This window comes from Ruditapes philippinarum, unplaced genomic scaffold (assembly GCF_026571515.1).
Source record: "Ruditapes philippinarum isolate M1 unplaced genomic scaffold, ASM2657151v2 ctg10813_1_1_1_1, whole genome shotgun sequence".
Taxonomy (NCBI): domain Eukaryota; kingdom Metazoa; phylum Mollusca; class Bivalvia; order Venerida; family Veneridae; genus Ruditapes; species Ruditapes philippinarum.
In genome coordinates this window covers 1-14,412 of record NW_026859555.1, presented here as the reverse complement: position 1 = coordinate 14,412, position 14,412 = coordinate 1, and the positions used below count along the sequence as shown (strand labels likewise).

Below are 14,412 nucleotides of genomic sequence, written 5' to 3'. Positions count from 1 at the left end.
ATAGAATAGCGCTCGATTAAAACATTTGCATGTTTTACTTTCTGTGCTTATTTAATATCCTGCGACTGATCAATGACATTATAACGTTTGTTACCAAAACATCTGCATACTTTGAATGTAGTACAGCGCTCTTTTAATAACACGCTTTTATCCTCACTGCATAGTTTTTGTGCATGTGCTTTGACTAAACATAACTTTGAACGATCTTAATTCAATAATTTGCCATTCAGCAATGAAAAGTAACAATTACTATATGTCATTGGTAAATTAAACGTTTAATTTCTCTTATTTCTTTGCAATACAAGTTACTAAACTAATTATCCCTATGTAAAGTGCTGCTGATTATTTGAGATTACTTAATGATTAGCTGAAATTATCGTCGACATTATTCAAACAAAAGATCACCTCGCAAATTGTGCCTACAAATGAGTTTTCTCAATTTTATTTAATTATGTGATAATTTGAAAACATTTTCAGATAAATGGCCCGTTGAGAATATGTCTGTAAATTATTTTAATATTTATTTACAAAATTTGCCCACATTGATCAGTCCAAATCAACTACAATTTAATTTTCAAAATGACATAAAAGAAGAATTTGTACAGTTCAAACATGTTAAATCAGTCAGTAAATGAATCGTGTTTGAAAAAGAACTGGTATTTTATAAAGGTTTGTATATAACAATTTGCAAAAAAATACATTGTTTTACTTACTGCGTGTAAATATAAATATCGAAAATAAAATCAAGGAAAATTGTTAAACTTCATATTTGCTATAATTCGCAAACCAAATCAGTTATGTAAATTTCATGGAAATACGATCCCAAGAAATACCACACCCTTGTAATTTTCATATTATTATATACTTTCCAATAATGCGAAAATAAAATATGAACAAAATCATTTTTTGTAAGGATAGGAGTATAATAATGTCATGGAAAAATGTTCCTAGCGTCACGAATAAAGTAAAAAACAAACGGAAAAATCTGTCAAAGTATGATTTTTATGTTGAAATTTACCTTTATTCCAATAGAAAATATAACTATATCTAAACATTCAACGCAAAACTGCACATCTGTTATTGGTAACTTCAATGTTGAATTCTGATTAAGCCGGTGCTAGGGGGCGTGGACGGTAGTTTGCACATGACAGTACCGTCAATGAACAGGCTCAATCAAACCGAGCCTGCAACATAATCAATTTTGCCGTGTTTGGCTTTCTTTAGGGATTCTTATTTTCTCTATCTGATCGCCACATCAGCGTTGTTTGTGCCGTGTGGTGGTTGTAAAAAGTCGCCCCTGTACATTCAATCAGATGTTATATTTCCGATCCTTAAAGATCGTTCAGCACGACATTATTGTTGTGCTTGTGGTAATTTAGTTATTTCTATTCGGCTATTTTCTTGTTTGGGTGGTTCCAGTATTCCTCACTTCAATACTGTTGAATCACCCTTAGGATATGTGGCCTGCTTTTAAATTTGTCTTTTGACGTCTTATCTGTGATATGCAGGCTTCATAACCTCTGATCCCCTTTTAAAATTCCATGTTATTTAGTTCCGTCCATTGTGTTCTCGTTTAGGGCACTCGCATTTATTTACTTGGGGACCATATGCCGCTTTTCATGAAATGGCACTTACGTGTCACATTGAAGGTTCCATGAAAACCGCCATATGAACACATCTGCGGATGTTTCAAAATTCAAAATTGAACCAGTTCATATTAAATGTTGAATTCTGCTTAAGCCGGTGCTAGGGTGCGTGGAAGGTAACTTGCACTTGACAGTACTTGACAAACCGAGCCTGCAACATTTTCAATTTTGCTGTGTTGGACTTTCTTTAGGGATTCTATTTTCTCTATTTCAGTAAACACCAGACGTCTTAATTCAACAAAAAAGACGTTCTTGTGAGCACTCACCCTTAAAAATGACATTTTTAGGGAACCTGTACAGAGTAATACTTTTAAGAAAAATATCAGATGCCAAATATGAACTGGTTAAGCATATAATGTGAAGCCCTATCGACATAATACTTTTACAAATGATAATACAAGTTTGGTTTAACATTTGAATCACAACCTATATGCCATTTTTGACATAGAACCAGGATTTACCATTTCGTTATTTATTCGAATAATTTCCATATCTAACTGTTTACTTATCTAATAAAAATATATTTTGGTGGTACACAAAGTCGTTTATATGATTAAAACACACAATTTGGAAGGGTAACTAGAAAATTGACTATCTCAGCAAAAGATAAATAAATTGTGAAAAATGCAGTACAATAAGTGCTAAAAGCATGTATCGTGTTACTGTCAATAATTTACTGCATATGACATCATTTAATTTTTTTTCTTGATTCCTTTGAAATTAATGTACAAAGCATTCAAGCTAGATATTTAAGGTTTAGTTTGAAAATCATCATAAGTCTCATAATATATTCAAGAAAACTTTTTAAATTTTTAGACACATTCACATAGAAGCTGTTTCGTGTCATACAATTTATGCGTTTTTTAAGGAATCCGCTTTTCTAAATTTTTGAGGCATTCAGAAAAATATGATTATCATAATTTATGTAGATGTTTCAAAATCAATGCGTCTAAATTAAGACTTAAAAGAGACATCAAATGTTTTGTAAAATATTATTTAAAAATATTACGATATTTTTTATTGATATTTTTACAAAACATTTTCAGACAAAAAAGCACACCAAAGTATTACCTACATTTCATAAGATTTCAGATTTATTTTTTGCGCTTTAACCTAAGAAAAGCATCTCCGACGTGCTATTATTTTCGAGAATAAAGTTGGAGGCAATTGTTTTAACATAACAAGAAATTATAACAGAAAATTTTACATGCTAAATGTTGTCTCTGATACATTCATTCAAAACCTGTGATTTACTTAACTGATGTTTTTTTGATACTTTAAATCTGAAATATAGTGAACAAAATACCAATTTGTGTGATAAACATTGCCTAAATGCAATTTTATCTAAATGTTAGATCGTCTGCCAGAAACTTCGCTTCGTATCTATAAATTTAAAAGAGATATGATTTAATCTTCAAATAGTATTTAATGCTAGCTCGTCGCTCATTTATATGGCAAAAGATTTTAAAAACAATAAAAACTATATATTATAAGAATAAGCAAAGGCATTTATTCGTTTGGATTATATGGTAACAAATAATTTGTTGTCGGAGATTGTCATATGTTTAAATGTTTGAATATGCGCTCTGCTAAACAATGTTGATAGATGCATGTAACAACATTATTAGCACGTGGATACCATTTGGCAATTCATCTAAATTTTTAACTTTGGTGCTTGTTTAGTTTTTTTGCGACTGATCCATGGCATTATAACGTTTGTTTTCAAAACATCTGTCGTTAAATGCGGTACAGCGCCCTTTGCATAACGAGTTTTTTTCTCACCACATAGTTTCGTTTCTGTACATGTGCTTTCACTGAAAAATAACTTTGAGTGATCTTGTATAATTCAATAATCAACCACTCAGAGAAAATTAAACAATAAAAAAATAACAATTATTAAAATATTTAAATCATCGCCAACACTGAGTGTTTTAATATTCTACAAATTAAATTCCCGAACAAACAATTGAAAAAAAATGTGTGCAGTTCAAACTCGTAGGTCAGTTAGGAAATGAGTCATGTTTTTACAAAATAATTCGTATTTAGTAAAGGTTTGAATATCACGATTGAACAAAAGCGTCATATTTTGCGTGTGACTATCAAAACTGTGGTAACAAGATGTAAAGGATAAAGGAAAATGGTTAAACATCATATTTGCTATAATTTATAAACTATATTGCAAAATCCCTTATGTTTTAAATGAACCTGTATCACAAAATAATGTTATCGAGACCTTTAAAAAATATTTACAGATGTTTGGATATTATCCGGAATTTGGCAAATGTTTTGTTTTCTAAGGTGATGCCCTTTGTATAAACACATTTTTACGGTCTTCTCTATTCAAAATAGACGAAGCAGCCTCCGGATTTGCTAATGTAAAAATTTGTTTACTAGCTCAAAACATTCTTAATTCTGGACTAAGTATTTTACCCCTTTAAGTTTAAAAACATATCATGAAGTGGTATGACCAAATCTGTGGATGTTTCTAAATTCAAATTTTTACCATTTCATGTTTAAACGCTGAAGCCGTTAATTATGTGGCGTAGACCGTAGTTTTCACTTTAAAGTACCGTCACGGAAAAGCCTCAATCAAACCTGGAACATTTTCAATTTTGCCGTTTTGGACTTTCTTTTTTCTCTATTTCAATAAACCATGACTTTATCAGGACGTGTAAAGTACAATCCAAAATCATATATGTTATTTCATTTTCGATTTAAAGCGGTGCACTTCTAGATGTGTGTTAATTTTAATGAAAACTTAAGTTATTACTTAATTCTTGTCCAATGGATCAAGAAGGAGATAAAACCTTATGCAGTCAAAATAGATAAAAAAATCACCTATAATTTGTTAAAATGTGAAAAAGATGCTTAAAATCCGTTAGTCACTGGTAAAATTTCGATAAAAAATTTAGTTCATGTATTTGGTTTTAGATAAAATAGGCCTGGCACACACAGTTACCTGGATTGAGAGAGAAATGGACGGACTATTGATATTCGTCGCCTAAATCACGGTTAAGGGCAACAATTCAATTCTTCTAAATATAATAATTGCAGTTTTATTTTATCATCGTAGTGTGTGCGACATTGATTCCAGCAATTTCTTGAAAAAGAAAAGACGTGTGACGATACACGTATGATTCAGCAATTTTAATGACAAAGGAAATAGTTTGACTGAAATAATTTAGTTTTGTTGTGAAATACTAGAAATAAAACGTTTTGATTTAAAGCTACACATGTGCCCCTTATAAATGTCTCCCCTTTGGGGCTTACCAGCTTTATCTATTTTCTTTTTACAATAAAAGCTTCGTGGAATTGTTATAATATGCATATAACATAGAAAAAAAAATCTTAAATTTCTATATTTCGACATTATTCCATGTACCATTGCTTAAATAAAATGGTTTCATTAACTTAAATAAATGGAAAACATAGAGACTTTGTAAATACAAAATTTTCATCATATCATAATCATAATCTTAAGTTCAAAAATTCGATTTTCATGGTCATAAAATTAATCACGAGAAGGGAAAGCCGTAAAATTCAATGATAATACAACACTCGTATGGTTCAACATATAAATCACAACCCATATGTCATACTTTGACGTAGAATCAGAATTTATCATTTAATTCTGTATTCGAAATTTTATTTCATATCTAACTATGACAAGATGTTGGGGTTTGTTTATATTTAATCGACAGGGTTATGGTGTCGTAAAGAAATCCTTTACTTATCTAATAAAAATATATTTTGGTGGTACGACAAGTTGTTAATGTGATTTTGACAAACAAATTTTGAAGGGTAATTGGAATATTCTCAGCAAGAAATAAACAAATGGTGAAGAAAATATTTACAATATGTGCTAAAAGCATGTATCGTGTTTCTGTCAATGTATTACTTATATGACATTATTGAACTAGTTTTGTTGATTTCTTTGCAAATAATGTACAAAGCATTTCAGCTAAATATTGTATATATTCAGTTTAAATATTATCATATGAGGTTTGTTGTATTAATTTACACAGCATTTGTTTCAATATGTACATATAGAATCATAATATATTCAAGAAATCAAGTCAGAGTTTCTAGACATATTTCCACTATATAGAAGGTATTTAATATAAAACTTCATTTTAGGCTCTCTTCACGGATTCCTCTTTTTTCAATTAGTATGCAGAAAAATATATCGTCATTATTTTTGTAGATATATCAAAATCAAAACATTTTGATTTGGATTTAAAAGAAGTACATTTTGGATAAGTTTTAAAAGAGACAGTACGTATTTGATATGTTCAATTATCTTTTGTAGTAGAATATATTTAGATAAATGATTCGCTATTGTAACAAAAAGCAATTCAACCCCATCGTGAATTAAAAAAATACAATGACATTTAAATAACAAATTTTCAGACGAACAAAACACGCAAAAATGTTCTTGATATTTTAGAAGGTTATATTTCAGCTAATGAATCATATCATATTCATTTATGCGCTTTAACTTTAGGAAAAAGTCGTAGACGTTTTCTCTGAGGTGTTCCTTTTTTTAGAGAATATTTTTTTTAAGACAAAATACAATACGTTATATAATATTTAATATATATATACAAATGTTACATCGTCTGTCAGAAACTTGCACATGCAGTTAAAATGACATTTTAGAAAACTGTTCAGAGGAATACTTTTAAGAAAAACTTTAGATATCAGATATGAACTGGATAAGCCTGTATTTTATTATTTAAACCTAACAACACTGACTCCAACACTGATTTATTTCATCAATTATATATTGATAATAGATACACAAATGACAATTCAGCACTCATATGGTTTATAAATAAAATGAGATTTTGACACTGAGTTAGAATTAATTTGTTATTGTTTATATCAATCTGTGACAAAACGTTTGTCTTTTCCATAGGTTTATGATAAGTGCAGATCTTCCTAAACTCATATTTAACAATTTTTATGTTGAATTCTGCTGGAGCCAGCGTTAGGAGACAGTGGGCAGTTGCTTGTAATTTCCTTCACCGTCCATAAACACGCGATGTAAAACCAAGCCTACTCTTTCAATTTGTTGTTTTTTGCTTTCTTTAAGGGTTCTGTTTTTCTCAATTTTATGATCTCATTTTAGCGCGCAATAAAGTATATCATTTACTTATCTGATAAAAAATGACTGGTTGTACATGAAGTCGTAAATGTGATTTTAATAAACAATTTAGAATTGTAAATGAAAAATTGATTATGCAAATGATAGATACATTGTCAAAAAACCATTACAACATGTGTCGTGTTTTTGTCAATATATTACTTCATATGTATTATTAAACTACTTTTATTGATTCCTTTAAAAATAATGTTCAAAGCACTTTTAAATTACATGCTCAAAGTTGTCTATATTACATTCATTCAAAACATGAGATTCAATTGAATGATGTTTGTGTATACCTCTAAATCTATAAAACAGTGAACCAAAATTCCCACTTGTGTGATAGACATTGCCTTAATGCAATTTAACCTAAATGTTACATCGTCTGCCAGAATTTTCGCTAAATATCTATAAATTTGTTAGACACACGATTTTATCTTTAAGTATTATTTTAATGCAAGCTCGTCTTTATGAATTTACATTTAAGTTTCAAAAGTTTATTTAGCATAAACAAACAGTTTGTTCATTGTTTTACATATGATATTATGTGCATGCAATGTGACAAGAAAACAAACAAACAAACAAACATCAGATTAAAATGATTTTACAAACACTAAAAACTGAATATTATAATACACAAAGGCATTTATTCGTTTCTAGTTGGATTATATGGTTTGAAAACTTCAAACAAATAATTTGTTGTCGGAAATATTCACATGTTTAAATGTTAGAATGTGCGCTCTGCTAAACAATGTTGATAGATGCATGAAACATACATTATTACCAAGTGGATACCATTTGGCTCAGTCGGAATGATTTCTATTAATAGTTTATTTCCTTTTCCATTGTCTTACATATTATTTTAGCTGAAACATTTGTTTAGTTAACTTATTGTCTACATTAAAGTGGCACTATTCTCATCCAACGGTAAACATTGAAGGATCAGGTAAAATTAAAATAACTACATTTAGTTCTATTTAATTTCGATTTAATAAAAATCATCGCATGAGTAATGAATAACCCCCGTGACCCACATAAATATACATATAAATATCCTTTAGAAATTATCGGTAATGATATATTCAGGAAATAATTGACGCAGTCCTTTTATTTAATGTTCAATCGTATTTTCATATGTGTTGTTATATATTGTTCAAATTTCGTAATAAATATTAAATAAATAGAAGATGTTAAATGAATGTTTTTTATAACGAATTGAATAAAACAGAATCAAGGGAGTCCCGCATATCTGGAAAATATCCGTATGACCTCCGTAAACAAAAGTGACATATACATACTTATACCAATATGCGTATCATATTCACTTATTTGCATATTAAATGCACTATTCTGAATATTTAAATTTCCAATTGTCTATTACCATACCTTTGTTAAGAAACATAATGGGTTTGCGACCAGCATGGATCCAGACCAGCCTGCGCATCCGCGCAGTCTGATCAGGATCCATGCTGTTCGCTTACAAACTCTATAACAAGTAGGGAAACTGAAAGCGAACAGCATGGATCCTGATCAGACTGCGCGGGTGCGCAGGCTGGTCTGGATCCATGTTGGTCGCAAACCCATTATGTTGGTTTTGTCGTGACGCGGCTCATTTGAGGGTCACCATCCTACTTAATTAGTTATCATTCCCGAAATGTGTGTATTTTTCTGCGCTGATACATTTTTTTCTTATTTGACTTTGTAAAAAAAAACCTAAAATTTTCAATATAGGGCTTCTACCCTTATCAATGATTTACATTTCAAATTGGTGCATAAATGGAGTGAAACATGAATCTTTAAATGTTTAAGACGTTTTCAGTGGCTTTCATATAGACATATAGTCAAAATTAAACTTTCTAAAAGCAATGATATGCAAAAAGGCCAACAAAACGTCACGCGGACGAGACGGAATTAAATTAATGTAATTAAGTGACGAGGCGGAACTAAATTAATTTAATTATGTGAATTTATCTACCTTACTTTCCTGGGGACATAGTTATTTTAGGTAGTCTTGAGTCGATTCAAAAACAAGCCCTTGTTGCTATCTTTTCAAGAAGGAGACCAAAAGCCATTGAAGGAATCCGAAATACTATTGCAAAGTAATGGAGAAAAACAGCCAGCCAGTGAATTCAGTAGTTGCTAGGATTTGTTCAATGTATAGGAATGGGAATTTCGTGTTGGAATTGGCATAGGTTTGATTTAGTCAGGTAGGAAATGTAAACTTGACAGTAAAGGACAGATAAATACTCGTATTCATACTTTAAAAACAATAATGTTTTTACTTCCTTCTTAAAGGGCATATAGTTTTTTGTCTCCTTCATTGAACCTGGTAAAGAATTCAAAAAGTCGGTAAAATTGTAATAAAAAGTACTAGGATCCATTCTGTTAAAAACTTTATGAACATAAAATTACTGGAACTATTCCTTATCTTATAACTATGAATAGAGGATAGCTTTTGAAAATCACCATGTAGATAGGAAGGGAATTTATCATAAAAGCTTAGCTCTATCACATGCTCTTATCATACCAAGTTTTGCAAAATCTTCATCAGTGATGTTAATAAATTCTGATATATTTAAAATGTATTTTTAACACTTTAGACAAGCCATAAAACTATGAAGAGAAAGAATAATAAAAACATGCATTGAACTAAACAATTTACTTAAGTCTTGCTTAAATTTAAGTCAACAACATTTTTCTGTCTATATAGTCTGGAGTGAACCTAAATATTTTACACTTTTATTGCGGGAATGAATGGCATTGTCATTACATGTTACTATAAAAAAACACTAAACTTTCTTTAATTTTCATTTAGTTGCAAATAAGATATATTCAGGTTTTTTTTCCAAATGAGTCCTACCTACAAGCAATTATATCTAGATTTTTATGGGGAGATTTTATAGCACTATAATAAATGTAAACAATGGCTTTCATATGATTCATGGACAGTTATTCTAGTCTTTATAGATGATATATTATGCAGAGACTTGTTGTTGAATAATACTGGACATACACAAGTTACAGACATCATAAAAATCTTACACATGGACATTGTTGAACAACTTGAACATAGTCTTCAAAAGTTAAACATTAATCTTGTATTGATTTGAGAAGTACATTGGTATATCATACTATTTAAAATCACGATTGATCAAACCACGAAATGATAAAGTTCCGCAAGCAAATGTGAAATCTTAGAATTAATATTAACAAATAAGATGAAGAGCTCATCAACCGCATAAAAAGAGAAAAATATGTAGTTTCCAGCCAGCGACAACAATGGGAGTTATTCTGAAGGATTGTTTCGAAATAATTGGAGTGGAAAAATAATTACACATTAATAATGGTAACACAACTTGTGATATATATTCGGTAATTTATTGGTTAAGATGTAATAATCCCTATAACGCTGCACGTTTGTTACGGTTCTTTTCATTGGCTGCTGTCAATTTATGAAGAAATCTCACTTTAAAAACAAAAAAAATGCTTGCTGTATTATAAATTCGTTATAAGTATTTCTGACAGTTTAAATGATCGTATATAAACGGTTGTTTGCTATATAACGATCGCCTAGCGGCTCGGGTTATATTTCCAAATAACCGTTTATATAGGGCCATATAACCTGTCAAAAATATTTATAACTAATAATATATTCTGCAGGTTTACAAAATGTTCAGTAATCACATCATTTCCTTATGATAAAACCGGCTTTATGATGTTTTAGTCGGAAATATTTACCTTGGCATTGATTTATGTCTTTAATTATTTTTATTCTTTTCACGTCTGTAATTTCCGCGTCATTAAATTTTTCAAAACTGTGGTCCAACCATAATGATGATCCAACCGCCCTTCTAATGTCGGGGTTTGACTGAATCTAACAAGAATATTTTTTTTACAGTTCATATGTAAAAATTTAATAAAAGGAAATTTATTTGAACGTTTTTTCATCAGTTAATATTATCACTACTACAGGGAGTTCAACAAAGGATAAAGTTACGAATTTGAAGTCGAGCAATTACTTATGTTATAAAGTACCATTTCATAGAAAATAACACAGAAACTGGCTGTAGTTAGTTAACTTCCTAGTTAAATGGCGGTAATTGAAATGAACTTAAGACATAACTATTTTGAGGAAGATAAAAGCTATCAGGACATAATCAAGGAAAATCTATTAACTAAGGAAAGTTCTCGAAAACTATAGTTTTGACAATGAGATAAAATCCACTTGTTCATTCAGGCAGTCTCATTTTAGAAGACAAAATGAAGACATTCGTATTTTTTATTAAGGTATGATCTAAAAGCTAGTTTTAGGGGAATAAAGATGGAAAATAAAACAATTTCATTAACATCAAAGCAAAATAAATGTGTCGGGAACGAGGGAAAAGGTGATATAGAAGATGGGAAGAATGAGATGAAGGGAGAATTAACAAATGAAGTCAATGAAACTGATGATACAACTATACAAACTGAGATAGGACAAGAATGTTTAACAGCTGGATGGACGCTAGAAGAACAGGATTTATTATGTGTACTTCCGGTGAAAAAGTCTATACAAGAAGAATATAAAAACCAACGAGGTTTCCTAAAAAAGTATAGAAAACCATTTTTGACAAAACACGGTAAGTAATATTTGACAGATTACTATATAGTGTTTGTCTTAGAGTATGCTATACAACTAATTAAAGTGCGATATATATTTTATTATATTTGACCTGGCTGATTAACTTTTGTTTAATATAACTTATCTTTATTTTTCACAACCTAACTATTTTCGTTGTTACCATAGAAACTTTCTTATGAGAGACTGCTTATGAAAGAATTGTATATATGAGCCGCGTCACGACAAAACCAACATAGTCCGTTTGCGACCAGCATGGATCGAGACCAGCCTGCGCATCCGCGCAGTCTGATCAGGATCCTTGCTGTTTGCTATCAGTTTCTGTACTTGTAATAGAGTTGGTAAGCGAACAGCATGGATCCCGATCAGACTGCGCGGAAGCGCAGGCTGGTCTGGATCCATGCTGGTAGCAAACGCACTATGTTGGTTTTGTCGTGACACGGCTCAATTACGTACCAGTTGGACATTTGTATTAACAGTCCTGTCCTGTATTTTATTAAGATGTGCCTGCTTTGGATATGACTTAATAAAAGAAAGAGTCATATAATTGTTATGTAGAATTAAAATTAATTGCCTTAATAGATAAGTGAAAAAAAAGTTGAAAACTCTTATTAGAAACACAATGGTGATGGACTTCACAATGATTTTAATAACTTTACTTTACATGGAATATAAATATATTCTTGCACTTATTTAGGTATTGATTTGGACAAACCACTTAATTTAGCATGGTAAATGCATTACGTTAAAATAACACAAAGGAAAAATACTTTTTATACCACTCATATTTTTATGCACAGCTCGATATAAATATCTGTTTTGAATAAATTTTTAAGAACGTGATAGATTGGTATATTTTCGGCACTTTACAGTTGATCCAAAAGTTGACACCGCTTCAAAAATTGATTCCTTATTTTAATTAAATTATTTTTGTATTCGTCCATTTTATCCCAATATAGGGTTGTTTCTCAGCATTTTTACATTTTGTTTAAGTAATGAAGGACGCATTTGAACACAAGGCTGCGGGTGAGCTTATGTCGGGGGAAAAAAGTGCATTCGCGCTATTCTAGTATAAAACTACACATCTTAAACTGTAATTCCGCGTGCCGTTATCTGCAGTGCGTATAAAGAAACCACTTCTTTTGTGTCATGCTCTGTTATGTTTTGTACTGGAGCCGTCGTGTGTAGTTTATTTATACTTGCCACCGGTTGCCCATATGGGCGAGTCCTCCAGAAGAGTATTAGTCACTTTAGATTTTGGAGGACAGTGCAGGATACAAAAAGATGCCCCGATGCCAGAAGCTTTTCCTGATTCTTGAACGTGCCAAGTGTTGAAACTTCCATACACGTGACCTCGATCCGAGAGATTGGGGTCGACATTGCACGAGTCACACATATGCGCCCCGAGTCACACATAATTAAAAAACGTGCGAAACCACGTGGTCACGAGAATCTATCTTTGCTGAATATGTATTCCTATCTGCCCAGTTTTTATGTAAGAATTTAGATTGACATAGCTGAGATATAAGTTTTCTCTTCGAAATTAATGTTTGTGTTACTTTGTAAGTGATATTTATTACCATTATACATGTATATTTATCAAGCACCTGGTGCACCTACGTTATTTGAAAGCTTGATACCTCAGATGATGAGAGATAAGATAGAAGACAAAGGTTTAGTTCCACATGATGTGTATCCGGACGGTAATTGTTTGTTCTCTGCTATTGTTGATCAACTCCGTGTCCAGGGTGACTTTAGTTTCACACCACAGACACTTAGGCAGTCTGCTGTGAACTATCTGAGGAGGTATCCAGCAACAGTACGTACAAGTCAAACTAAATTACTTATCAAAATCATGATATTGTATGCTAGAAATTGAGAGTGTATTCTGTATATACATGGTAATTATATACTTATAAATGAAATATTGAGAAATATTGATGATGCGTATTTTCCTTTTTCGGTATTTTCACTGTAAAAAATTTTTTTTCACTGCAGTGAAACATATTTTCCATATTTTCACAGGTGTCTTGCCGGACTACTTTCTTCTAAATTTAGTCAAAACACAAAATTTAAGGGGTAGTCTTTCAAATTCTAATGTGAAAAGGAGAGAGAAAAAATATATATAATAAACAGAAAATTTAAGGGTTTTTTTCTTGTGCTATGAAAATTATCATATTTGACTCGTGGCTACCGCCACTCATGAAAAATTTATTTTCATACCCACGCCCGCAAACTGTCGCTCCACTTCAAAATTGTGGTGTACGGTAAAACGAGCGAACGGCATTTCCGAGATAGAGCGGAAGGCCGATTTAAACGCCTAATTGTAAGTATTGTTAATGTTTTTGTCTTGTTATTCATTTAAGTTGTATTTTTTCGAAAAACGGAAAATGTACTTCCGTGTAGGATTGATTAAGGCTTCCAATGATCTAAGCTGTTACAAAAAGAAAATTATATTAAGCCCGGGAGAACTTTTCTCCCTGACGAAGCGAACGACGATTTGTAGAATATTGAACTTCCCAACCATAGAAATGCCATACCCTTCGGATTTCTTGAAAAGGTGTATTAGTAAATTATCAACCCGTAATAAGAACTTGTCCTTCGTGCAAAATAAATTACTCCTGAAGGATTTCTTAAATTTGTAAATCGATATTTTTCGAAACTAATGGAGCGAAAGGGCAAGAGATGGAGCAAAAGGTACGATGTTGAGCGCAAGGCGATATTATTTTGACGTATTGAGAGGAGCGTAGTCTATGATTTTTTATATATAAAAGCTATAGAAGTTAAAATAGACATGATCAAGTGTTGAGACCGAGATAAATATACCTTTTAAAGACAACTAATAAAGTGTGATATCCTTTCAACGACTATAGCGTAATAAATGTAATCGTGAAGGTGTCACCTTATGGCTGCCGTGTAGATTCCATTATTTATGTTCGAAATTTGGATGAGGCCCGACCATTGAATCATACACATGTATGCATGGCATAATACAGGATCCC

General features: G+C 31.3%; 1 protein-coding gene across 1 annotated transcript; it reads left to right on the top strand.

The window, feature by feature from the left end:
• Positions 1 to 10,979: 10,979 nt before the first annotated feature.
• On the top strand, positions 10,980 to 13,229 carry LOC132756952 (uncharacterized; the record flags this gene model as incomplete). Its single annotated transcript, XM_060748098.1, has 2 exons — positions 10,980 to 11,411; positions 13,015 to 13,229. Coding segments are annotated over exons 1-2 (513 nt in total), but the record flags the coding sequence as incomplete, so codon positions are not given.
• Positions 13,230 to 14,412: the final 1,183 nt, after the last annotated feature.